Consider the following 26,680-nt stretch of genomic DNA (forward strand, 5'->3'; position numbering starts at 1 on the left):
AAACAAAAAACTAAAAGCTTTTCCTATAAAACAGAGAAAGAGTAGGATGGCCCCAAATAATTAAAAAGAATAGTAGCTCCTGCCACAAACGAAGAGACTGTCAAGTAGTTACAAGAATGGAGGAAAGTTCGTGCCAATGGAGTAATAATGTTAAAATCATATTGATGCCTAGACTGCTTCCATAAAAGGAAACATCAAGATATTCCAAACCACTCTGTCCCTAAATCTGTATCTACACTTTGGTAAATAATGTACTTTAGGATGGAAATCAATCACTCAGTTCTCTCTACAAACCATCATTCCTTTGGATGAGAACTTCCAGATTATTTTGCCATGTCTGGATTCTCTAGGTGAGAGGATATGCTAAGCTCTGGGAATTCAAAATCCATATAGTTCTTACCCTGAGTAATAGTAAAGTCACGGAGGAGATGTAGTTGTCCAGTTTAATCCGCTAAATCCAGTCCTAAAGAGCTTCAACTTCCTTGGATTGTCTTGCATTGCAGATGGAATCCTGTCCCCTTCTCTCTCCCTTCCATTTGCAGAATAATATATAGTGGATCTTTCTTGACAATTAAACATAATGTCTAAAACAACAGTATTGCCACAAGGGCCCTCTATACTTTGAAACTGAAAGCTATTGTAAAGCTTCTTCTGACTTTAAGTCCTAACTAGTGTATATTCTTTTATTTAATTTAAATATATATTAAAATATATGTGAACCTGCTAAGAGGCAATAAAGAAAAACAAAGTTATGGTAAAATAATGAGAGAGAGTCTTTATTGGTGGATATCTTCTGGAGAGATAGGTGCTTGTACTGGTTAGTTACATGGTGTATAACAACTAAGTCACAGCAAAGTCAATGATTTTTTAGATGAAAAGTAATTTTTTGAATGTTACCTTTGCCTTAACCACTTCTAACAACTTGGACGGATTGCAAACTCAGCAGAGGTCATGAGGCCCAGTCTCCTGTTTGACAATCAGCCAAAAGACAGCTAAAATGCTTGTTCCTCCTTTGTTATTCTGAGTCATAGCAGCCTGGCACAATAGGATCAGTGGGCCATTAATGACTTTGTAAGATGCCTCTTTGAATAGTGGACAAAGCAGTTTCTGCAATAGACATTCACTAACATCTCACATGCAGTATTTTATAGGGTATTCAGGATTAAAATGACAGATCATCTTCTTCCCCCAAGAGTACTTTTTTCCTGAGATCACAAAACAGGAAATTAAAGTGCTCAACCAAAATCCCCAATAGAAAATATAAATCTCTGAAACATTTTAATGACATTGATGTCTCCCAATGTCCAGAAATATTTAAAACTTTAAAACTAGTTAAGAGAAAATGACATTCTCTTTCATAAAGCCCAAGCACTTAAATGTCCTGCTCTAGGAAATGACCTCCCTGACCCAGCAAATAATAAATTAAGGGCTCAATTGGTCCTTTTTTTTCCTTCCAAGTTCTTTCCTCTATCTATGGTGAATAAATTAAGAGGAGCCAACCCCTCCATGGCAACTGCTTGGAGAGGTATTCATCATTTCCAGAGTAAATTAATGTGCTTGTGGGTAGTCACAGTATGGGATGCTGTCAAACCTCTTTGGTACCTCCCCAAAATGGAATCATGTTTCTTCCCCCATGAGGTCTCCTCTTGATAGCTATTTTTCATGCATTGATCTGGGTTATCTGTCACCCTTTCAGAAGAACACAGGGTTCAGCCACCTCCCCACAATTGCTGCTGTCCAAGAGGTGTGACAGCTTGAAGATCTCTAAAGAAAAGATACCAAGGGTTACACAGGGCATCTTTCAGTCCAAAGTGGTAATGGGAACAAGAACCTTCTCTACCTTGCAGGTCAGCTTTGGTCAACGCAACTTTGTTAGCAAAAGAACAGAAAAAGCGAAAACAATAACCAGAGGTTAGTAAGAGGTAGAATAAACCAGGATAACATTACAGAAATGAAAACGCAATCTGCATAACCAACATCACTCAGACAGACAATTGAAATGCTCTACAGGTTCACCAGAGACAGCAAAGACGGGGATGGGGATTGGGGCAGGGTGGACGCGCAGACTAGGGACAGAGCCGGCCTCCTCAGAGCCAAGTCAGCAGAGCAGGGCAGGGGCGCATCAGACTTGACAAAGCACAGGCAAAACAGGCAACAAGAGCCTTCTCACATCCACACAGCCAACCTCGGGGAGTGCATGGTCAGACTGAAAGACACGTGTGTGCAATCAGATGGAGCCCACAGAAACAATTCTAAACATTAGGAGCTGAGCATGGAAGAGTCACTTGAGTGTACCCCTTGTGCCCTCTTGCAAATGCCACCCAGGAATTTGGCACCAGAATTAGACATTTGGATCATGGTGATTTGGGAACACCAAAAATCTCAATTTGTTTAATTTTAAAAATATATCCAAACCCAAATAGTTGTGGGCAAAAGGGCACCAGATTAATGTCATTTTTATTTATTCATGCCAGTTTCAAAACAAAGCACGTGTATTTCTTTCAGATGTTTATCATCTGCAATTGTTAAACCACATTTCTAGCTGATCATGCCTTGGCCTCTGCAGCAAAGCTGGCCTCAATATAGGAAGATACATTTACCAGTCAAGTATTAAATCAGGTATGATTAAAAAAAAAAAAAACCCTAGCTTAAATTGAGAGGTATCAAGTTACAACTAAATGTTGACTAGGAGTTGCCCAGAAATTGCACTTCATATCTAAATTATACATTTTGCATCTATCAGAGACATAAAATCAAATACTAGTTTCAAGAATTTTTTCCTTTTTGCTACTCATGCTTGAGAGCTGAAGAGTAGTAAATTACTATGTTTTTAAATAATTTTGCTAGCACTTTGGGAGGCAGAGGCTGGTGGATCACCTGAGGTCAAGAGTTCAAGACCAGCCTGGTCAACATGGTAAAACCCCATCTCTACTGAAAATACAAAAATTAGTCAGGTATGGTGGTGGGCACCTGTAATCCCAGCTACTCGGGAGGCTGAGGCAGGAGAATCGCTTGAAGCTGGGAGGTAGAGGTTGCAGTGAGCTAAGATCATGCCACTGCATTCCAGCCTGGGTAACAAGAGTGAAACTCCATCTCAATCAATCAGTCAATCAATCAATAAAATAAATAAAAATAATTTTGGACTCTTTCACCTTTTATTTTACCTGCTGTCATGTGTCTGATATAATAGGGAAGGTAATACATTTACTAACTAGGGATCTTAAAGTGTCATTGTCGATGACTTTGATGGAAACATATATTAAATGTAGATAGATACAGATATTTATCTATCTCTGTGTGTGTGTGTATATAAATATGTTTATCTATGTATTCTAGATTTGCTAGAATAAAACACATCTTGAGGAGATCCTGGTCTTAGTTCTTAGTTATAAAACCTCATCCCCTACTTGTTTACTATTCTATACAAAAGAAATGATAAATTAAGAAATGTGTTCTGTTTCCTGTGGTCCTCATACTACCTAACGCTCAAAGACCTTCTTGGGGGTCTCATGCTCTACACAAGAGATTCAGGATACAAATCATGCCTTTTTGCAGCCTCTCCAGTGTTTTGCACTCTCTCTTTACCTCCCCACCATCTTACACAGAACCCTAAAATGCTCCTGGGATCTCTTGCAAGGGCTTGCTCACAGTGGTACAAACTTCCAATGACAGTAATTTATGCCTTAACCCACTTTGGGCCATTTTTCCTGGCCACTTAAGCTAATTATCCAAGTCATTTGTGTACAATCAACAAGGACTTTCTTCCCTCAGCACTCACCCTCCACTTCATCCCACCCAGCGGGGTAGGCATAATGCTCAGTGGGTAACCGTTGTAATTATCTCCATGGCAATAGAGTGCAGTGCTATTAGGCTCATGGGACTCACCATAGATTCAGATGGTGGAGCCATCAAGCCACAATATCCGGTCTTGAACAATCAACCATACTCAGAAGAAGGTCGGAGCCCTCTGTAATGCATGTGATGAGTAATGCCAAACTGCACATAGAGCTGTACGTAGGGATAGGGACATTTTCCCCAACTCGTTATGTAATTTCTTTTTGCTGATGCTTTTACTGCTTCTCTTAAAACTCTCTTAAGTCAGGTCATTTTCCCTTTATATTATATGTTTTAGTACCCTTTTATAAAGCTTAGACCTCCTTTTAATCCAATACTATAGCTTTATTTATTTACACCTTTTTATATTCTATATACCTGTACTATCAATACAGCAGCCATTGACATGTGTATTGAGCACTTTAAATGCATGTAGCCCCTGGGTTGAGGTGTACTGCAAGTATAAAATGCACACTCAAGTTTAGAGGCTTAATATGAAAAAAAAGTGTGAAATATTGATAATTTTATCTTGATTACATTCTGAAATAATATTTTGGATATATTTTGTTAAGTTGAATAAAATACAAAATTACAATAAATTTGACCTTACTTTACACCTTTTTAAAATGTAGCAACTAGGAAATTTATAATTGCATGTGTTACATATATCTATTGGGCCACCTTGACATAGAGTTTAATGGATGATTCCTGTTAACTTTTCAATCTGAAGAACTGATGGCATGATAAAAAATATGTAACATTTGACCAGTATCTTATGCTTTCTAATATGTGCTCTTATATTGTGATTTGACTTCATATGATTAATTATTCCAGGATAAATGGAATTACTGCCATTCCACAATCTTCTAAACTACTATATTCAATTTAATTCCAAATGCTACATCTATCCCAGGATTGCCCTTTAATACACAAAAGAACTAAAAGCAAGCCAAGGAGACAAAAATCCTTGATTGAATGAAATTGTTCATTTCTAGGAGCAAAATGGCTGCTTTAAGGGCTTAGTGATTCCCAACCTCCTGTCCCTTTACACACACACACACACACACACACACACACACACTACATACTACAAACACCATATTTGGCCAAGAGAATTTAAGAAATATTTCTGGATAAAGGAAAAATGGAGTGGGTTATAGGAATGAATACTCTTATTACTAGCGCAAAACACAAAAATAACTCTCAGGCAAAGGGAAACAATTTCCATAACATCAAGTCAGCCTGAGAAGCTGACAGGAAGCTTTTATAAAAGTGTGCTTTATGACAATGAGTGAACCCAGATGGAAGCTGTTTAAGAACAGAAGCGATACATGAAGTTGAACACAGAAGAGGAATGAACAGATTTGATGTGGTAAATTAACAACTGATACAAGGAAACACAATATATTGCACAAACACAGGACCATAAGGCTCAACCAAAAGGCTCAAAAAGAACAAAAGGAAATAATTACATAGATCCTCGGTCAGGCAACTTCTTTGCCTTTCAAGTGAGGTAAGAGTCACATTTTCAGCCAACCCAAGGCTACTAGGGAAGGCTGAATCTGTTCACTTCTGCCATCTGCTGGTTAAAACTAGATTGTTTACACTGCAAAGAATTGCTGGATTCAGGAAGACCTGTAAAATTCATTTAATATCTCAAGAGACAGTGGATCATCTACAGGAACAGGCTGAGCATGGTTTGTTGTGCTGCATGGGTAGACATGCAGTATTATTAGATGTTTGACATAAAATACTATTTGTAAACAATAATCCTACCATTTATAGAGTACCTACCACATATCAGGCATTTTATATGTATTTCTGATTTCCTTACATTCAAGGTAAGTTTTATTGCCCTCTTTTATAGTTAAGAAAGATATAGCTTAGAGAAGTTACATCACCTTCCAAATGTCACATAGCTAACAAGAGCTACTACCTGGAGCTGAATCCAGGTCTTTCTAACATCAAAGCCCATAATGTTCCATTACACCACACTAAAGAACTGCCTAACAATGCCTGATAACTAGTAAGTACTTAATAAATGTTAGTTCCCTTCCATCATCATAGCATTTGGACATCGTTTTCCTATCACCTACTAGATTTGCATTAAATAATGCAGTCACTACCAGCCAAAATAAGACACATTTTATTAATTAGTGACACCTACATAAAATCTCTGGTTTCCCCTCATCATGTATTAAAGTATAAATAAAAGTCCCCAGTGCTCTTTCAGCCATTCTGGAAGCCAAGGTACACACTGGAAGAAGCCTGATGTCAATGCCAGGGAAGTTTTGTTCTTTATTATTTCTATTGGCAAGTATGTGATACTCAGAAAACATCTGCCAACATACATTCCTGGAGCCTGTGGCACATGTCTTGACATACTAAACCGGTGACAAGAGGACACTGATGGTGATGCAATGTCACATGGCAAATGAGAATGAGACAGGACTGGTCAACTGAGGAAGGAGGCACTGGCAGAGGCAGCAAAGAGGGTTGGTGCTTGCAACAAGGCTGTAGCTTAACAAGAAAAAAAATAGGTTGTACCTTCACAGCCACGCTCGATCTGTCCGCTCCGATGAAGGGCATCATTGATGAGGTCTGGCAGGCGTCCATTCAAGTCCACTGATGCCAGACAGCCCTGAAACCCATCTCGAGAGGCCACAAGCTTTGGGAGGTTGCTGTACATGCCTTGGGCCAGACCAGCCATGTAGAGATCACCTGGAAAGGAAAGTCAGTAGCAAAAGAGAATGAGTAAAGGATGTGTTGACTATGTCAACTAGTTTGATACACTTGAGATAATTCATCAGATAAGGGATAAGAGAGCTGGGGGGAAAACAGCATAAATGAGATAAGCACCAGAGTTTCTATCCTGCAAAAAAAGGAAACCAACATTTATTACGTGTCATTCATTTTACATATATCATCTCAAAAATTTAATCATCATAAATGGAGTAAAGATTAACAATACTGTCAACAAAGCAAGCATTTATTGAGTGCTTTTCATGTGCTTGTTACCAATAATATGCTGAGGGTTTTACAGACATTCCATCAAAATTTCTAACAATCTACAGAGAAACTAACAATTATCATCTTCATTTTGCAAAGAAAAGTAAATGTAAGCTGAACAAGGGCGAACACATTTTACCCATGACACCAGACATTAAATGATTCAGCTGAAATTCCAAAGCCTATATTCCTTCCTCTGTATTACGGCCCCTCCCACACTTTGCCAATTATCCTGTCACCACTCAGCCCCCACAGCATGACATTCCCAAGGTTATCAGAGAAAATGAAACATTCCTTGATGAGTCGTCTAAGCGAAAACAGAATAAATTGCATTACAGAATAATTCAACATTGTTAAAACAGGATATGGATGATGTATCAAAAACACATGGCACTCCGAACCTGTGGTTTGCCTCTGGAAACAGTCTATCTATTGTAAGAAAAGCTCTATTAAAAACTAAACTTCTTTACAGGGTTTACCTTTCAAATCCAGGTTTTTGGCACCATTGATAACCTGAGTGACCACTTTGGTGTCCACTTTCAGGCTATGAGTGTTACTATTGTCCCGAGTGATGACGACATTGTGCCACTGGTTGTCATTCAGGGGGCGATCACTGTTGCCTTTGATCACATTGGGACCATTTCCGAGGTCAAAAACGTAGTGTATATACCTAGGAAGAGAAAAAAAAAAAAAAAAAAAAAACACCCAATAATTGGAAAATCCCTGAAGTGGTTTAATGGCTATGTGTGTGTAACTGACAGGGGGCTTCAAATCCCCCATGCTAAACTGGCATAATGCAGGAATAATTTAAATCTTGATATGAGATTACAAGAATAGTCAGATTTTATTCTATCATGCTTCACTTTAATTCCATACTCATCGAGTCCATTTCATTAACACTACCTAGTAATACTCTGCAGATTCAAAGTAGCACAAGTTGTACACTACAAAACGCAAGGGGGTGACCTTTAAGTTCATAGTCAACCATTAATCTGTTTTTGTTTTTTGTTTTGACTGTTTTCTAATACATGGTAGTAAAATGTCTTGAAGAAAGGGCAACTTCTAAAAACTTGCATATATGGGCTAATGGTAGGATTAAAAATATCTATGTTTCATCTTTTGTTATAAATTGGGTGGTTGTAGTTAGCAATACTCAAGGATTAGATGCAACACAAATCATAGTCCTCTTTTGCAAAAATAAGCTTTTCTTCTATAGTTTTAAAGGGCTAGATTTCATAGTAAAAAGTCTGTTAGTGTTGAGTTAGTGGACGACCTTTAAATTAAAGCACGAGTCTCTCCTTTTCAGACCTAATAATTTTACGGATCTATTTAATCAACGTAGATGCTGGAATGTCAGGAATGGAGGGTAGGGAGTAGAATAGACAAGTTATTTTTATGCCTATATTTTATGTAGAGCTTCAGCAGATTAAAGGTGTCCAACATAAGTCATGATCCCTTCTACTTACCCCTTTACAAGCTCAACTGCAATGAAGTCATTGCCATCACCACTATTGAAGAGAATGAAGCCATCTGGTGAGGTGGTCTTGAACTGGAAGAAGAGGTGCATGGAGGTATAAGCCTGAAGGGTGGCAAGGCTCAGGTAGCTGCTCTTGGTCTTAAAGGTGACAGGGTCGGCGATGATGTTCCTCAGTCCAAAACGAGCCTTCAGCTCACAATAATCAATGTCACCATTTTTGCACAAGTCAATGTAGAGAAGGCCATTAAACATGAGGCTCTGCAGATGGCCAATGAAGCTGGAGGGGACAACGGAGATGTAACGTTTCTCAGTCATGATTCCTGTTTCAATGTTGTGGAACTCCAAACGGGTATGGTCTCCCACCATTGTACCTGTGGAAATTGTAAATGAGGTACAAACAGAAAAAGTTACCATCATTCAGCACAGCACCCTCAAGTATATTTTTTGGGTGTAACTCATTTCCACACAGAATATTCAGTTTTCTTGGGTGAGTTCCAGAAAACCAAATATTCAATATGGTAGATACCTTACTTGGCCTCAATCAGGGCACTGAGGACTAGTGTTGCCCAAATTACATGTCCTGAATCCCATGCTCTCATGCTGCTGCTCAGCACGGCTTATCATGTAAGGGGAAATATGAGGTCATGAGTAACCCAGGCTAAAGGATAAAATTATTGGTATTCTCCATTTAGGAGAATCACTGGACACTAATACATACTATAAGAAGAGAGGTCTTTTTGCTCTGACCCTTGTAAAGACACAGCAAACAAGTCTTGGGCATTCACTACCAAGTATTTTTTTCTCGTGATAACTCACCACCTAGTACTTGTGGGAAGGGTTCTATTATAGAGTATCAGTTGACTTCACCTGCCCAGCAACTGTTACTTTATCTTATAATAAAATGTAATTTTTTTTTTAGGAAGCTACCCACCCCTCTTGACCTTTCAACCACCTGGACTGGATAAAGTTGACCCTAATCAAGCTACTCAGCCTAGACCACTCAATGTATTTTACCCCCCTAACTGTCACAGACTTTGGACTACAGACTAAAAAACTGGTCATCACACTTTAGGGTGTATCAGAATCACCTGGGGGGCTTAGACCCTCAGAGTTTAGAATTCAAAAGTCTGGAGTAAGGCCTGAGAATCTGCATTTCTAACAAGCTCCAAGGTGATTCTCTTGTGACTGATTTAGGCACCACCCTTAGAACTGGCAACAACTCAAGCCAGCCCAGCCACGTTCAGCTCCAGAGCTCTTGCAAGCAAGGATTGCTGGAAGGGTAAGAAGAAAGCTTCGAGTTCCTGGAGGCTGTAAGATAATCAGAGGGATCAGAGGACTAGCAACCCAGAAGACAATTACAAAACGAAGCGAATCAGCACAAATAATATTTGTGCTGTCCTTTGAGACTCTGGATCAAGCCAGGCACCTCTGGGCTTTTTCAAACTGTGTGGCAATAGACTCCTTTTCATGCTGAAAGCATTTGAGTTGGGTTTCTGACATTCACAAGGGAAGTATCTTCAGCTGATACAAACGAACTATTTAGAACTTTTATTACCTATTTTACTTAGAAGTGGTGAGTGACTAGGGTAGAGGGGACAAGGGGGGCTTGAAATAAATACAAAGAGACTGGAAATTTTAACAACAAAATAAAGAAAAACATCATTAATGTGGCCAGAGTAGAAACTGGCTTCCTCAACATTTATACAGAAAAATCATGTTAAAACATAACAAACCATGTTCTACTGCCAAGCATTAGAGGGGGAATTCTTTCTTCCTGTCCTCTCTTCTTGTTACCTTCTACATTGAAGAAACTCCACTAGCAAGACTGATAGCATGTCTTTATTTTCTCTTTAATAACTTTCCTGAAGAAGTGACATAATCAGAAATATTAAGGATAATCTGCAAAGATAAGCTGTGTATGCTTAGCTCAGTCCCTGACATCTCCTGTTTCTCTTTGCTGGAGCAAGCTGCCTTCAGAAATGTCCATTCTACTGCACACATCCATAGAATGGGTGTTACAGGAGCAATCCTTTTTTCCACAAAGGATGCCTGCCCAGTTCTGAACTATTATTCAAGTGGGCAATTGTGTCTAATTCTGAAGTTCAGTGGGTATAAGCAATATTATTAATGTGTGTTATTACTAATTAAAATGATATTTGCCTTCCATCCTCATTGTAATATTTTCTCTACTGGCTCAGAATTCCAGTGACAAAAAAACAGAGGACTGTATTTTCTTAGGTCTCTTAAACTTTAATGTCTGGGAGACTAAACCAGACCATACCCTTAAGTGCTCAATATTGATTTTATCTCTTTGGGAAAAAAACTCAGACCTAATTTAAAGAATTGGCTGGAGACAATGGCTCATGCCTGTAATCCCAGCACTTTGGGAGGCGGAGACAGAAAGATCGCTTGAGGCTAGGAGTTCAAGACCAGCCTGGGCAATATAGCAAGACCTAGTGTCTACAAATTAAAAGAAAATATTAGCCAGGCATAGAGGTGTGTACCTATAGTGCTAGCTACTCAGGAGGCTAAGGTAGGAGGATCATTGGAGCCCAGGAGTTTGAGGCTGCACTCCAGCCTAGGTAACACAACAAGACACTGTCTCTAAAGTATAAAAATAAAATTTCTCATATTCCCTATAAGCACAAAAATTAGATTTACATGTTATGAGCTTCTATGTGGTGTTTTGACAACTAGTGACAAATCACTCTCTTAATATAAGAAAAAAAGATGTTGGTTAACTTAAATATAAATATCAAAATGCAACATAAATCTGCTAAAAAATAACTAGGAAATAAAATTGCTTAGTGCTAAAAATCAGACTGGTTGTGAAAACGCAAAGCAAGATAACCTAAATTCACACGCTCTAAATTAATAAAGCGACTGAAAGAAACATCTACTGTCAAATTGGCTATAGCTACTCCTACCAGGATGGGGAGCTGGGCTGGAAAATGATGGGGATGGGGAGTCATAGTCAATAGCCATGGAAACAGAGAAACTGAACTATGATGATGCTGCTAGTCATGCTAATTCTTATTTTACAAAGAAAAAAAAAAAAAACCTAAGATGAGAACTAAGTGAGAATGGAGAATCTCTGGTGAAGACTGGGGTTCCAAAAGGAATCTGAAGATACAATTTTAAAGTCAAGTTGAGAGCTTTCAGAGAAATTCTGGATGAATTGACCTCCAGGATTGAGGGGTTGGGAAATTCTGCTCACTAGAAAATTAATTTTTTACAGCAAACAAAAGTGTTTAATGAGATAGGAGATAGCAGAGAGACTGAGCGTGGATGTGGATAAGTATAAGAAGTAAAGTTAATGGTAGATTTAAGAGCTTAGCCCAGGAACACAAACTGAGAGTTCACGACGACTCACACAGAAGCCGCAACTAAGAGTTGGCTAGGGGATGGGGAGAAGGCCATGTGGAATCAAATTAGAAAAGGAATTTGCTTGGGAGGTCGAGGCAGGTGGATTATGAGGTCAGGAGATCGAGACCTTCCTGGCTAACATGGTGAAACACTGTCTCTATTAAAACTACAAAAAAATTAGCCTGGCATGGTGGCATGCGCCCAGCTACTTGGGAGGCAAAGGCAGGAGAATTGCTTGAACCCGGGAGGCACAGCTTGCAGTGAGCTGAGATCATGCCACTGCACTCCAGCCTGGGCAACAAAGCGAGACTCCATCTGGGAAATAAATAAATAAATAAATAAATAATAAATTGGCTTCACTGTGTGCTAAAGGAACTTATTCCTTTGTTGATGGAGACTTCAAAAAATAAGTATATTATTGCACCCGGGCAAAGCATGAGCAATTGCTGAAAGTTTGAAACCCATGCCAAATTAACAAAATACGTTTTTTAAAATCTGTGTGTCATTTAATCAATAGTAGCGACAGAAACCTTTCACTCATCTCCTCTGAATGCTGTCTGCAAACTGAACCTCCTTTCCACTTAAGGGGCAAATATATTCATACTTCACAGCAGCTTCTTTCAAAGTTCAGGGGAAAGAGAAGTAACTGGGGAGAAAGATAACAAGGCAAAACCAAGACTACTGAAAATTCCATACAAGGCAGGCAGTGTGCTAAATTACTGCATAATCACTATGAAATGTCATTATCACAATAAAATTGTAGATAAGTATCTTTCTCTTGCTTTAGAGGTTAGGACATTTATCTTGTAGAGGTTAAGCAGTTTGATCAAGATTCACGCAGGTGGTAAATGGTAGACCCCTACATTGAACTCAGGTCTGCTGATTCCAAAGCCCATATCTTTATTAGTACAATGAACTGTCTTTGGAAAAAAGGTTTGACTTATTCCTCACATCGTTGCCCAAGAAAAGCAGTAGGTAGAATTTAACTGGTGAAATTTCCATGCAGAAGCTGTTGTAAGGAGTTCTTATTTCTTCCCTATGGCCCAGTATCAGAATGTCACTCCATCTAATTCATGGGTAATATATCCAGCACCTTCCCTAAAGCAGCAATGTTGCCTTGCCTCCTTGTCACACATTCACTTCCATATTTCACTGATGGCCAACAAGCAGTCCACAAACCAGCTCTTAGAGTGATGAAGGACGTATACTTATGGAAAATTCTGGCCACGTTCAAGCTGTAGCTTCCTATTCCTATGAAGCAACAGCATCTAGTGCATGAGCATGGAGAGTCCAGGGCTATACTGCCTGACTTTGCCTTCTGTCTCCAAGACTTCTTCACTGGGTTACCTTGGGGGAGTTATTGGATTTTTCTATGCCTCAGATTCCCATCTGTAAAACAGGCATGAAGTTAGCAGGGTTAAATGTATCAATTCATGTGAAGTACTTCATAGAGTACCTATGGCTTAAACTGTGCACTACTGCTAATTATGCCACATTCATTTCCCTCCCTTCCCCTGAAATGATTGAATCATGTTCTTTTCACTTATTATTTTTCTCTCTCTCTTTTTTTTTTTTTGGTGAGAATATGGGCTCTTTTTAAGTAGAAGCCACCTCTTGTGTCTTCCGTATGTCCCACAGTGGCTACCAGAGGGGTCTGAGCACAACCAGCTTTCCTAACTCCCGGGGGAGGGGCTTGTGCTTGAGACATTTGCTTTGGGGTCAAGGCTCGGGTCCTCACCATTTCTACACATGAGGTTCCTGGCCAAAACTAAGAGCTCAGCAAAAAAGAATAATAATGGGAAATGCTGAGAGGAAGCAAACTGACCTTTCGTGGCTCTCAGACTTGAGGAGAGAAGTTAAGAAAACGAAGACTTACAGAGTACCAGTAAAGAATCTTCATATTTTGTCCACAATTCCCTAGCTCTACTGGTCCCACATCCCTTTCTCCATAATATCAGCAATTTTTAAAAGTGTGTAAGTATGGTATAAAATGCTTTATTAAAAAAAGTTTCTGGAACCCCCCCAAAAAAATTAGCAAATACTGCATACTTATCAATGATTTGCAATGTACATTAGCTTATTAAAGTCTCCTAATAAGCCTTGCAATAAAGAACTCCATTTCATTTTGTTTGACCTAACACTCCTCACTTCCGTTTTATCAAGTTTTTAAAAATTACTATGAGAAATACATTTTAAATGGAAAAATTTGCAAAATGACTTTGTACAGCTTGTTGCTATATATGCTATGTAGATAAGGACGGGAAAAGTCAACAAAAACCAGTGTAGTCAATTTTTTGTATTAGCAAGGGTAAGTTTTTGTACTAGCAAGAAGTTCTAGGCAGAGGAAGCAGTTCATGCAGCATTAGGCCCCAATTCTGAGGAGTATAACTCAAGTTATGCTTGGTATAGTAATGTATTCTTAACAATAGAAACATAGATCAATCCATTATTATTAACTGTCAACTGAACTTAATGCTTTTCCAAGAATACAATCACATTACAATAAATGATAAACACAAGGTTGAGGAATATTTCTATCCTTGCTTTTGAATTCTTGTGAGTCAGACCTATTCTTTGCATCATTTCTATAAACTAGTTGAAATTGGACACACTGGGGGGGTCTTAGAGAACATTAAAGGGATTACTAAATAAGCCAATGAGATAGTACTTAATAACTTGAGGACTGTGGGTATTTTAGTTTCATTGCCTGATTTTATGACTTCTGTGAACAAAAATTAAAATTTCCCAACCCCTTATCACTGTAAAAAGCAATCCAAGATTGTAGCTCATAAGCAAAACAGCCCTTTTCCTCTCCCAAATTTCTTTATCCTTCTGGCTGCTTTCTTCCACCAGCAGTGAAGTTCAGGGGGTGGGGGAGGGGACATGTCTGAAAAGGAAAGAGTTTCATTAATTTCAAAAAATCAAATTACTGGATAACGGCATTTCGCGACTTAGCCCTGCTTTTTAATTATTAGTGGTAAAAGAAAGTGCAATTCACAAATACCTTTATTCCAAAGTTTTCATAAAAGAATAATGACTGAGAGAGACACATTACAGTATCCTCAGCTCTGTCGTTTTTTATGACTATACTTTTGGAGTATTTATTTTCCAGGGAAAATGAAAGGAACTCACTGTCAGGAGAGATCAGGGTGAGGTCGCCATCTAGTGGCTGCTTTTCAGAAGCGGCTGTGAATCCCGTCACCCTTCAGAGACAAGTCCAGAGGAGTGAGCAAGAGATGTGTGACTTATTACCAGGGCCTTTGCAGGATCCAGATGCACCAACAGTTGATACAGTTCTTGAATAATTAATTCAGGTTGGCTGTGGGCGCCACCTAGTGTAACCATTTGTACATCTCTTTTAAAATGTTCATTTCAGAATGCAAATTTATGCTTCAGGCATGTAGACCAGGAACTTCACCTCCCACTTCTAAGTTATGTCTGTGTGTAATCGAAGTGTTTTGGATCATTGTGGTGGTGGTTCTGTTTGTCTCTGTTTTTGTGAGGGAGAGGTCAAGTGTTGTGGTCTACCTCCTGTAAGTTTCTCAGGAGACTTTAATAAGCGAATGCATTCCCCACCTCACTCCAACCCGTTCCATTATATTTTTCCCATATTGTAAGATAAATTATTTTCTTATGATGGATTTTGAAGTACAGCAAGTGGAATGATTTTGTGAAATCACACTGACATAGATTTGGAGCTTAATTATACAACGTCCTCAAAGTTTCACGCCTCCTTTCTGTAAAAGGTAAGTGACATTAAGAACACTTACCTTTAAAGGCTATAGTGAATGATAGATGATTAAAGGAGCTGATATGCTTAACACAGCTAAGTTTCTAATGCCTACTGGGCACCGGATATGTGCCTAGATGCTCTTCCTTAATCCACAGGCTATCTGTCTCTACACACACACACCTGCACATGCACATACATATCTTACTATATTTCCTGATTCCAGAAGTATAGAAACTCAGGCTCATGAATATAAAATTAAACCATAAGATCCCAAATTACAGAATATTCATGCTGGAAAAGGCCATAGAAATAACAGAATTTCAATTTTAAAAATGAGGAAATTAGGAAAAAGAGGTTTAGTGTATCTATCCCAAAGGCATAAAACATTTTATTGGCAATGATTGTATTAGACCCCCCGGGCCCCTGACTGTCTCATTCACAGAAGAAACCATCGAGATGGCTTAGGACACTGACTGCATTTAACAAGGCTCAGGAATGTTAACTTTCCTAATATCCTGCAAGTTAATGTCAGGGCCCACATCTGATGCCAACAGTGTTACATGTAATACCCCATGCTGCCCCAAGTCTTCTTTCCCATATGGATAAGAATTCTGCTTCATAGATGTGTCCTGCTCTTGAATATCAGAGAGGGAAGACTTATAAGATAGAGCATGTAAAATGGCACTTGATGATAGTCTCTCTCTTGTACCTCAGCCTTCATCAATTACATTCACCATCAAATTCAGGCTGAAGATCTACCTTTATAAACCAGTTCTGACTTCTCCAGCCCAAATGGGTAATTCTGTCTTCTGATTGACAAATTATAATCTCGCCCACCAAAATTAGAATCTCATTATATATTTTGGTCCTATTTTCAAATACCAGAACCCTATGTATTCTGCTTGATTGGTTCATTATTTGAGGAAACAGGTAATCTCGTCTGTCTCCATTTTATCTTCTGCAATTCTAGCATGCTGCTGACATAGAACAGACTCTTAGGAAATACTTATTGATTGTGTGGAGCTCTGAATGTTTCTTTCCATACGAATGGGTGCATTAATTTATTCCTCACCCTTCTAAATGTAAATTCCACCAGGCCAAAGATTTGCTTGTTTGTTCACTGCTGTATTCTCAGTGCCTTATAAACTGGTGTGTGGTGAAGAATAGATAATTAATAATGATTAAATAAGTAATTAATTAAACCAAACCTTATTCAGCACCTTCTAAGTATCATGCACTGTTTTAGTACTTTACCTGTAATGTTCTGAATTTCTGGTTTGTCCGTCTCTTCTGCTAGAGAGTGATTCACTCACTGATGGAAGGAATTGGCATATGGGAGGATGATTGACATGTGATTTTTGAATGACTGAATAATAAAAGGATCTGTAGAACCCTACATCTGTTCTCCAGACACATACTCTATGCCTAAGGAGAGAGACCCATAAATATGTAGTTATAGTTAGCAGGTAATTTCCATAACGCACATTGATGAAAAGGGATTGTAAAATACAGAGGAAGACCTTCTTAGCCTTGCCTGAGTTGGTCTACAGAAAACACGATTTGTGACTTCTACTATGCAAAATAAAAGGTTTTGCAAAACACTGTTCGCTTACTGAATGACTGAGAGGACCATGAGAGAAAAGAGAGACAAATTTCACCATCGTCATACTCACCCTCAGCCACATCATCATCCACGGTTAACTTAAGGCTTTTTCCTCTCCGCACCACCCGAACGGTGTGCCACTCATTGTCATTGAGCTTCTGCCCTGCATACAGGGTCTCTGGTCCTTTGCCTAAGGATGGTAGTAAGTGCCAAAGTTAGAATCAATTCTCAAAGTACTGTTCATGCATCAGGGCTGTCAAAACCACACTGGTGCACATGAGCCAGCAGCACTCAAGGAATTATATTCCACCCAAAGTCCATTCGAATTTTACCAATCTAATGGATTCTCCTTAGGAGTCCCCATGTGCAAAAGTCTCAATTCAAACATAAAGGATAATGGCACAGTAATGAAAAAAATTGTGCCTTCCTTTATCTCAGATATAAGGTTTTCAAATGCCAATGGCAGTAAGCAATCATTTACAGGAAGCTATAGTTAGCAGTCATTAATCTCTCAAAGTCTTAGAATCCAGATGCATTTCTTTAAGATAATAGGAAATTTACTGTAATATTTTTTCTTTAGAATAATTTGGCCATTTGGCATTATACACCAGTCTGGCTTTTAGAGAGTATCCACCAATAGGATGAGAAAAGGACTTTGCAACACATACTGCCTTAATTGACATTTCCATTAACACAGGGTCCTACTAGGATTCGCAACCATAGAAATCACAATAGTAAGCATTACAATAGTAATAATGTCAAGTTTTAAACCCTATCATAAATAATGCTCCTGAAGGGAATATGAGGGCCCCCAGACTTTTCCCATTGTTCATCATCCTCCAAAAGTATCCAAAGACCTAAAACCTGAAATGATGTAAAGTTCCAAAACTGAAACTTTTCAGGACAAAAGCATGACTAATATAAAGTTCCACTAAATAGAGGAATAAACCAAGTTGTCCCAAGAGATCCATGCTCCAGATGTTCAAGCTAAGGTTCAACTGAACCCTATAAAGAATCAGGGGTAACAGGAATTGTACTTAGGGGCAAAAGATGGCAAGAGAGACACAGAGGCATTAAAACGATCCAGTTAATAAAGAAAGAAAATGTCACATTCTTTTAGGATGTATATCATTATTGATCTGAAGTATAAATTTAAAAGACAAAGAAGATTACATAGAAGCAGAAGATAGACCAAGTTTGCTCTTTCTAGGAGGATAGCTGAGCTCATGAAGAAAGATGCTGATTAAAATTTTTGAATTAGTCAGTCTATATGTGGAAAGCCCCGTTCCTGAAAATGACTAGGGAAAAAAAAAGATACAGCATATAAGTGGCTAATATTTCCCTATGGATATATGTGAAATAGTTTAGAAAACCATATACTTGGCTCCAACATGTACTGAGCACAGGGCCGAGTGCATAGTAGGAGCTTTAATGAGTGCTTGAATAATCAATGTCTACGTAGGTCTGTTTCTATGGTAACCATCAATTAGGGTCAATATGTATTTATCTAAGTAATTTTGAAAGCTTTATTACGTAACTGTCACTAGCTACTCCTCCCTCCTATACATTCAAGACTGAAGATATTTTATATGGGGGAATATAAATCTCCAGGTAATTTCAAACTACACCTTTTAGTTTTGAGTAATTAGTATTCCTATTTTCTGCTGGTCATAAGAGTTATGGTAGTAGTTCAAGTTTGAAGGAATTCTCCTCTTGAAAAATAAACAGACTTTCAAAGTGAAAAAGTTTCTTCTAATTACAATGAGCACAGCAAATAACTTATATTTAATAATTTTCAGAATGCACCCAAAGCTCAAGTGCAACCCACATTGACAAGAATCTTGAACATTTAGTAAGGAAACCTAAAGGACCAAATGCCCTCAAAATTAGGGAGTGAAGCCATAAGAGCAATGAATCTTAGGAATAAAGTAACTCTACAATAAACCATTTTAGATTCCATCTCAGCTTCTCTTGCTTTATATGTTTGTCTCAATGTTACATAAAACGTATATATTATAACAGAATTTCCCTACATTTTCAACGGATTAGATACCACTCTTCATTATCTTATTAAGTTCAGGTCTAAGATTGATTTAACAGTTGCCTTCACAACAGCCAACAGTGAGGGCATTGAAAGAAAATGGACCACATCATGTGGATGCTTTATAAAAAGAACAGATGTTCCCAGAAAAAACAAATCTGTCTTTGGTTTTTTATGTTTTTATTCTCTTTATTCTACATGCAAATGCTTCAACAAGAAAGAAAAAAGTAAAGAAAGACGTGGAGAATATTAGCTATGAAGGCTGAACTGCTACAAGTATGGGCTATTTAAAACATCTTCTATAAGGTGGCATCTGTTCTTTAGGCAATTTTTGTACATCGCTTAATTTTTATGATTGGGGACAAGATAAGGGAAAATGACTAACACAAACATAGTAGTTTGGGAACATTGCTTCATTCGTGTCACATTACCTATAGAGTTATAAAACAAGCTTTCTTTCAGCCCAATGATGCTAACGTTTGGAGGTCCGTCAGCTCTTATGCTATCCTTGAGATATTCACAGTGGTCAGATTCAAACACAAATATTTAACTGTCCATTTGACTGTAAAACTTTGGAATGTGATGGCCAACGAATAAAAATGTAAGAAAAAGAAAAAAAGAAAAAAGAAAACCCACAAAACTGAAGCTTCTCATGCCCTACTATTTAGTTACATTTGATACCTCCAACAGCAACAATTCTTATTATTCTTAGAGTAGAAAAAACAAGATTCATACTTATCTCATCAAAGTGACATGGAATGGTATTTGATATTCATTTTCAAACAATAAATAAGTAAGTCCCAGTGGAATTTTGTAAAACTCCTGGCCTCCAGAAGTGGAGAGTCAATGGCGTTTATCCTTAATCAAGTCAAAAGGTCAAGTCATTCTACAGAGGAAAAGTGATGTTTAAACTCAGCAGGAAATCCAGGCAAAGAGAGAGGAGGAGCAAACCTAATCAGTAGCCCAAGAATAAAAGTGAATTGATAAGTAATGCAAGATGCAGACACAAGCTGAAGGTTGAAATATACAAACTTTTCAGGATGATCTGGTCTAGGGATTACTTTTTCTGGCCTATTCAAGCAAAAAACCCAGTGAAGTAGCATCAGTGAAACAATGAATGTAAAGAGTTCTTCATGTAAGCATATAGTTCAGACAAAAAGAAGAAAACACTGAAATTTAAAATGAAACTAGTGGGAACTTAAGAAAGATCTCAAAACCATCAACTTTCCTGTATTTTTATAACTAGGAAAGTTATGATCTGCAACTGGGTACATATTAGATATATGTATTACATGTATTTTTCCCTTTTATAGTTTGAGTAATATTGATCACAAAAAAATCCTTTGATTCTCTTGAGGCTGCTTAAACTATCACTGATGGATCTAAGTAGAGAATATTAATAAATTACCTAAGACTCCTCAGTTGAATTTCCCAGGTAATGACACTCATGCCTGGAATAAAGATGCAAAAGATTTCTGGGATGCAGAACTTCGTAAAAATAGTGTTGAATTGTTTACTATTGTAGAACAGAGAGCCTCTAATGAATACCCTGCGTAATACCAGCCAAATGCTCACACAAGCTAACCTTATTGAAAACTCATCTAACACCATCTCTTTGAGGTAAGGCTTTGTTTCACAGAAGATGACCTAATTCTTTGTTGAATGGAGGATACAAAATAAGATATCATGGATGAAATACAAAGACTAGATTGTTTTTCTTGACCTATCCTACAATAACCCTATGGAACCCTTACTTCTTTTAGAAGCCAGAACCAATAATGAAATCAAACAGAAACATTAGGAGATAATGCATTGCTGATTGCTTGGAGGAAGATGACACTCAGATATTATCAGATTTTTCCCTCTTTTGGCAGACAGAAAATCGGAGTGTATGTTAAAAATCTATATTTGAGCATTACTAAAAGCACACACCTTCATAAGGTGAACTGTGGATTTTAATTATTTTTAATTTATTTCAATTTTCTTAAAAACTAGACCGTTCATATTACATGAATTTGTTATTCCCCCCAGGAGCAATATAAGCAGCAAGACTACAAGTTACCCCTGACATACATGTGTTTGTCAATGTATTTCTAAGACCTGACCGAACCAACTAAACCAGATGGTTTTGCTCATACGCAGGGAGTAGAAATTCCTTCCATATGCCACAAAGCTCTGTTTCCAAAAGTGTATGGGGAACTATTGGAAACTTTTTTTGCTTGGGTGGAGGTTGGGGAGGGAGGGGGTGATATCTCTATCACAATCACTTTGCTTTACCTGACCATCTTTCTATTTATTCAAGGAGGGAAATGAAATGGTAACTTGATTTCCCATCAAACTATGTTTCACATGAACCAAAATTTCTACAATGCGTAAAATATATGAAAATTACCCCTTTAGAAAGGCATAGTGAAAGATGCATATAATTATACATCTAAATGATATGGTTAATAAATGCTCAAAGTGATGGACTGTGTTAGATTTGAAGGACATCAAAGATAAATCAAAAAAGAAAACTTACCTTTGCTTCCACCAGCACCTTTGGCTAGGCTAGCTGAGCTGTGACAAGCATTTCACTAAGCCCATAGCATCACACATTGTATTAGGCATCGTTCCCAGACAAAACAGATCAGACAAGTAAAAGCAGGGATGATAAGGAAAAAGAACAGGACTGAACGAAGAAGAGGAGGACAGAGAAGGAAAAAGGCGTTTTATGTTCTGTCCACAAAATTTCAGCTTCTGGTTGTTTTCTTTGGGTGTCTAACCCAACAGAGATTGAGGAGGTGTTTTGTTTGTTTTGTTTTGCTTTTACAAACTTAGTTTTAAAGCGTTCATTTTCACTGGAGAAAACATTTTAAATCATAATTTTTTTTAGAGCCAGTTTGGCAAAACACCTCAAATAGATCATTTCATTCTTACTGGAGTACTTAAGGCTCAGGAATAGCTGTCATACCTCCTACAACAGGTGTGGAAGGTGCAGGGAGCTTTCTTGAAGTCTTCTACTGAGAAGTCTCCCCGGGAGGTGTGAGAAAGACAAGCGACCCAGCTATTTAGCCTGAGCACCCTCCAGGAGCCCCTGCTTCTACTTAAAACCTACTAAAAACACCACCAATATTTATCAGGCTTTAATAAGCAAACATACCATTGAGACTGCCACATATAACGAGTTCAACAACGGACTACTCACCCCTTTCTCTGCACCTCATCCCCTGCTTCAGCCTCCCAGGGTATTAATAGAGTACTGTTACTCACCTCTGCCAAAGTTTTGCAAGACTATCTATTCACATCTTTCACAAATGCTAATTGAACACCAGAAGGCAACCAGGCATAGTGGTCACATTCTGATGCTCATTCTGATCCTCATTGTGGAGGCTGAAAAGATAAACAAGACAGAAAGCGTCCTGCCTTACACAGTTTACAGTCTACTTTGGGGTGAGAAAATCTGATAGACTATACACAAATTAAGGAACATGAGATAATTTTAGATAAGGTTGAGTTCTGTCAACCCTATCTAAAATAAGACAGGGTAGTATGATGAAAAGTAGTTGGGGTGGGGAGTGAGGATTGAGGATTGGCTACTTTGTAGAATGTTCCAGGAAGACCTCTTTGAGGTGACTTCTCTACTCTTATGCTGAACACTTGGTTGGGTAGAAAGGTACTAAATGAGATGATCAGAGAAGGCTTCTCTGAGAAGGTGCATTTAGGAAGGAGCCAGTCATGCAAAGCTGGTGATGTAGGCAGAGTCCAGATCACATGAAGTCCTAATGACATGGCACAGAACCTGAAAGCTCTTCAACACGTACTGGAAGCTCTTGGAAGGTTTTAAGTAAGGAGATTATATAATCTCAATTAAGTTTTGAAAATCACTCTGGTTGCTATAGGTATATTCGATCAAAAGTGAAATAATGGAAACAAGGAGATCTATTAGGAAGCTGTTAAAGACAAGAGATGAAAATGATTTAGGCTAAAACTAGGAGACAGTAGAAATGAAAGTTGTAAAATTTGGGATGTATTTTAGAGGTGGAGTCAACAGGACTTGGAGATTGGTTTGGGAGGTGAATTGGCAGTAGGAGAAGTAAAGAGAGAAATCAGTGTTGATTCCTAGGGTTTGTTCTGCCAAACTGGGTAGATGAAAATAGCCTCACTTAAAAGGGAAAGATTCCAGGAAAAAGTAAGACGTGATTGATCCTACTAGCCAGAGAAGGTTACTTCTGGTATCGTGTCTCTCCTGTGAGTCACACTTGATAACCAGCTCCTGGCAGCTTCCCCCTGCTGAGACGTGTGAATCAAAGTTCACTGCTTGCCTGATTTTTCTTAGAATAGTGTTAATTTGTACCTCAGGCCACCACTATCTATTGATGATGCAGGATTGTTGAGTGTTGCTATTTGCCCACCCACCTCCCTCCTTCCCTTTCTTCCTTTTTAACTTCCTTCCTTTTTTCCTTCTTTCTTCCTTCCTTCCACCCCTCTCTTTCTTCTTTTTGTCTTTCCTGCATGGTTTCTGTTATGTGCTCTAACCCATGCCTTAAGACTAAGAACAAAGAGTACCCCTAACATTACAAAGCAAACACTGGCAGCCCATTCAATAGCATCTCTAAATTGTGATCACAGTGTAAAATGAACCCGTTCATCTTGGCTGAGAGAATGGAGCATCTCAATTTTGAAATGGAATGAATCTGGGGCAGATATATCTCCAAAGAAACAAATGGCTCCTCAAAAGATGAGAAAGAATATTGTCCCCAATGTATTCCCAAACCTCTACCTTAAGCCATAAATTTACAGCAGTGCTCAGCAGTGGTAAGCTGGGGACAGGCTCAAGCTTTCTTATGATAATCTCTCTCCATGAAACCACTTTTCAAGAGATAAGGGCAATTTTCTCAGGGACAGGCAGAAAGATCCCTTTGTGAATATTGATTCTACTCTTGTTTTTAAAAAACGTTATAAAATATACTGGAAATTTCTTCACTTTTCCAATGGTATAATTAATACAAATTAGATTTCTTACAACGATTTTAGGTATTATAGTGCTTTTGAGTTTGATTGTGTGATCTTACTGTTTAGCACTAAAGTCACAGATTTTGAAGCTGAAGGTGATTGAGCTAAAGAGATTCTAACCAGGACATGCCATAAGACCTGCTCCCTACCATCCCCTAATAAATTTCTAATTTAAGTCTGTTTTCTTGTGAATTGACCTTTTTGCCCTAGCATGCAGAAAAAAATATATATCCAATTATGAATTGAAAGGTCTAGTACATTAATATTAATTAATATTTTGCTTTAAATAGGAATTAAGGAAGGCAAAATACAGCTTACGTTTGTCTCCCTTTATTACTTTTATAACCTTTCTATCTGCAGCCATCCCTCTCAGCCTTCCCTGACCCTCCCAGCTGAGAGTTCACTGCTTCAGTAATTCAATAAAAATTTTATTTGGCAAATGGCCACTCTATTCCTTGTATTGTAGTTTTTTTAAAAAAAAAAATTGGCTTATATGCCCTTTGAAGTCGAATATGCTACCTTTGTAATCCCCAAAAACTAAGTATGGTACATTGCACTAAGAAGGTGCCCAATGTATTAGAAAAAAACTAGTGAGCGAATAAATAAAACTGAATAAATTAAATAAACAAATGAGTGGGTGGGTTGAGGGAGAGAGAAGAAATGGAAGGGGGGCTGCAGGGAGCTGCGAACTGTATTTTAGTAATAGGACAGATTCGACCAATTCAGGAAAGTAGTCCATATAGTAGTAAATACATATAATTGAATTAATAAGTGAATACATAGAAATGGATGTATAAATTAAAGAAGAGTAAATTTATGGAGGGTAGAGTGGGAGAAGGAAGAGGAGCAGAAGGATCTTGGCAGTAGAGTGAATTAGACAAATTTGGAACCGAAAGATATCAGGCAGCAGATATAAGTGAAGTCACTAATTTTCCTTTTAATATATATTCTTCCTGGCCAGAAGAAAACGCAGCTTTCTGGGGAAGTGATAGGGGAATGAAAGTAGCATGTATAAAGAACTACCAGTTGCTCTGCACACGTAGTCTCATTTAGTTTTGTAGCATGCAGCTGATATACTATATCCTAGCTTTACAAGCTCTGGGACCTGTCAAGCTCAGCAGCTGTGGGACTCAAACTCTAGTCAGCCTGTCTGAAAAAATCCTTCCACTCGGGTTTGTTCTCACAGTTTCTCCATGTTTACATCCCTGAATTGTTCTGTCTCAGGACTGAAAGAGGAATAGGGTGAGGCTGGGTAAAGGGCATGGAGGATATGGGAGACTATTGCTAATTATGAAACAGAAAATCTAATTCTAGGAGGATAATGAAGAGTATAACCTGGCCTTTTTTTTTTTTTTTTAAAGTATTTGTAAGACCAGGTTACAGGCCTACCATACAGAACCTATTAATAAAGCAAAAAAAAAAAAAAAAAAGAAAAAGAAAAAAGAAAAGAAAGTTAAATGTGTATATTATAAATGAAAGTGACTATGAAAAATATCATCATATTTGTATTTCCTTGCAGCAGACCCTGCATCACGTGCCGCCTGGCATCATATTCCCTCAGCCAATGTCAGATTTCAGCCACTGCAGCAGGTAACAGTTATTGTGAGCTCAAAGTTTGATGGTCCCCCACTTCAAGCATGGCCAGTCCTTGGGCCTTCTCTAAAACTAGGGTACCTGCCCTGCCTGCAAGAAAGAGCAACCAAGAAATGGGAGTGAGGGTGAGAATACCCTAGGGGTAAATGTCAAAGAATGGGGAGTGGGAGGGAGTCCATGAATAAATACTCCAACCTCCTATGTTTTAAGCAGAAAATTCTGGGAGGCATTCACAGCAACGCCTTCATCTCTCCCACCTATGCAGTGCTTAGAGCAGGAATCTTGACAGTGGACACTCACACTGGTATTTCTTTCTGCATTGCTTACCCTCCCTGCTCCTTCACTTCTGCTTTTGGGGACCACTCCCGGATAAACTCTCTCACCTAAGTCTTTGTCTCAGGCTTTGCTCTCAAGGGAACTCAAACTAAGATAAAACCTACATAGCACTCAATCATGTCCCACGCAGTAACTCAAATGTTACAGCAATCGCATGAGGTAGGTAACATCAATTACCTAGGATGAGATTAAGAGGTTAAGTGACCTGCCCAAGATCACAAGCTATTGAATTGTGAAATTAAATAAAGAATCCAGTCTTTCTGATTCCACAGATAGATTGCTTCCCATTAACCTAGATATCTGCCTGTCCTGACTCCACAGATATATCACTTCCCATTAACCTAAATAGCCGCCTAGAGTCCATGAAGCCCACAGAGTACAGAAGGCAGTAGTCTGCTGTCAGCACTCAGGGCAGGCTGAGGGACCATGGTTGTAAATTACCAAAAATTGACTAGACTCCTGGGGTTGTGAGGAAGTGGCATAGGTCTCTAAGCACAATCGCACAGCTCTTCACTCTGAACCATGGAGGACTTTTGAGAACTCTAATTTGTTAATTTGTCTAATTCACTCTACTGCCAAGAATGAGGTTACCATCATTCTTAAATAGCGTAAGTCTATTCAAGCGAGAATCTAAGAGATATGCTCTTGATACCCAAAGACCCTTCAGGCTCTATCTGACATATTCTGGATGAA

General features: G+C 38.4%; 1 protein-coding gene across 40 annotated transcripts in view; it reads right to left on the reverse strand.

Moving 5' to 3' along the window:
- The window catches only part of NRXN3 (neurexin 3), a 1,717,425-nt gene that overhangs the window by 884,996 nt on the left and 805,749 nt on the right, over nucleotides 1-26,680 (reverse strand). For 25 of the 40 annotated variants that reach the window (XM_031669085.1, XM_031669087.1, XM_031669084.1 and 22 more), the window contains 4 exons: nucleotides 17,093-17,212; nucleotides 8,310-8,691; nucleotides 7,323-7,513; nucleotides 6,382-6,555 (listed from right to left, as the gene is read on the reverse strand). In XM_031669085.1, the coding sequence (XP_031524945.1) occupies nucleotides 6,382-6,555; nucleotides 7,323-7,513; nucleotides 8,310-8,691; nucleotides 17,093-17,212 (867 nt within the window). Of the gene's footprint in view, nucleotides 1-1,840; nucleotides 1,868-6,381; nucleotides 6,556-7,322; nucleotides 7,514-8,309; nucleotides 8,692-17,092; nucleotides 17,213-26,680 lie in introns of all 40 variants that reach the window. The other 15 variants (XM_031669069.1, XM_031669068.1, XM_031669057.1 and 12 more) reach the window with 1 other exon arrangement.

This window comes from Papio anubis, chromosome 7, assembly GCF_008728515.1.
Source record: "Papio anubis isolate 15944 chromosome 7, Panubis1.0, whole genome shotgun sequence".
In the NCBI taxonomy this organism is placed as follows: Eukaryota; Metazoa; Chordata; class Mammalia; order Primates; family Cercopithecidae; genus Papio; species Papio anubis.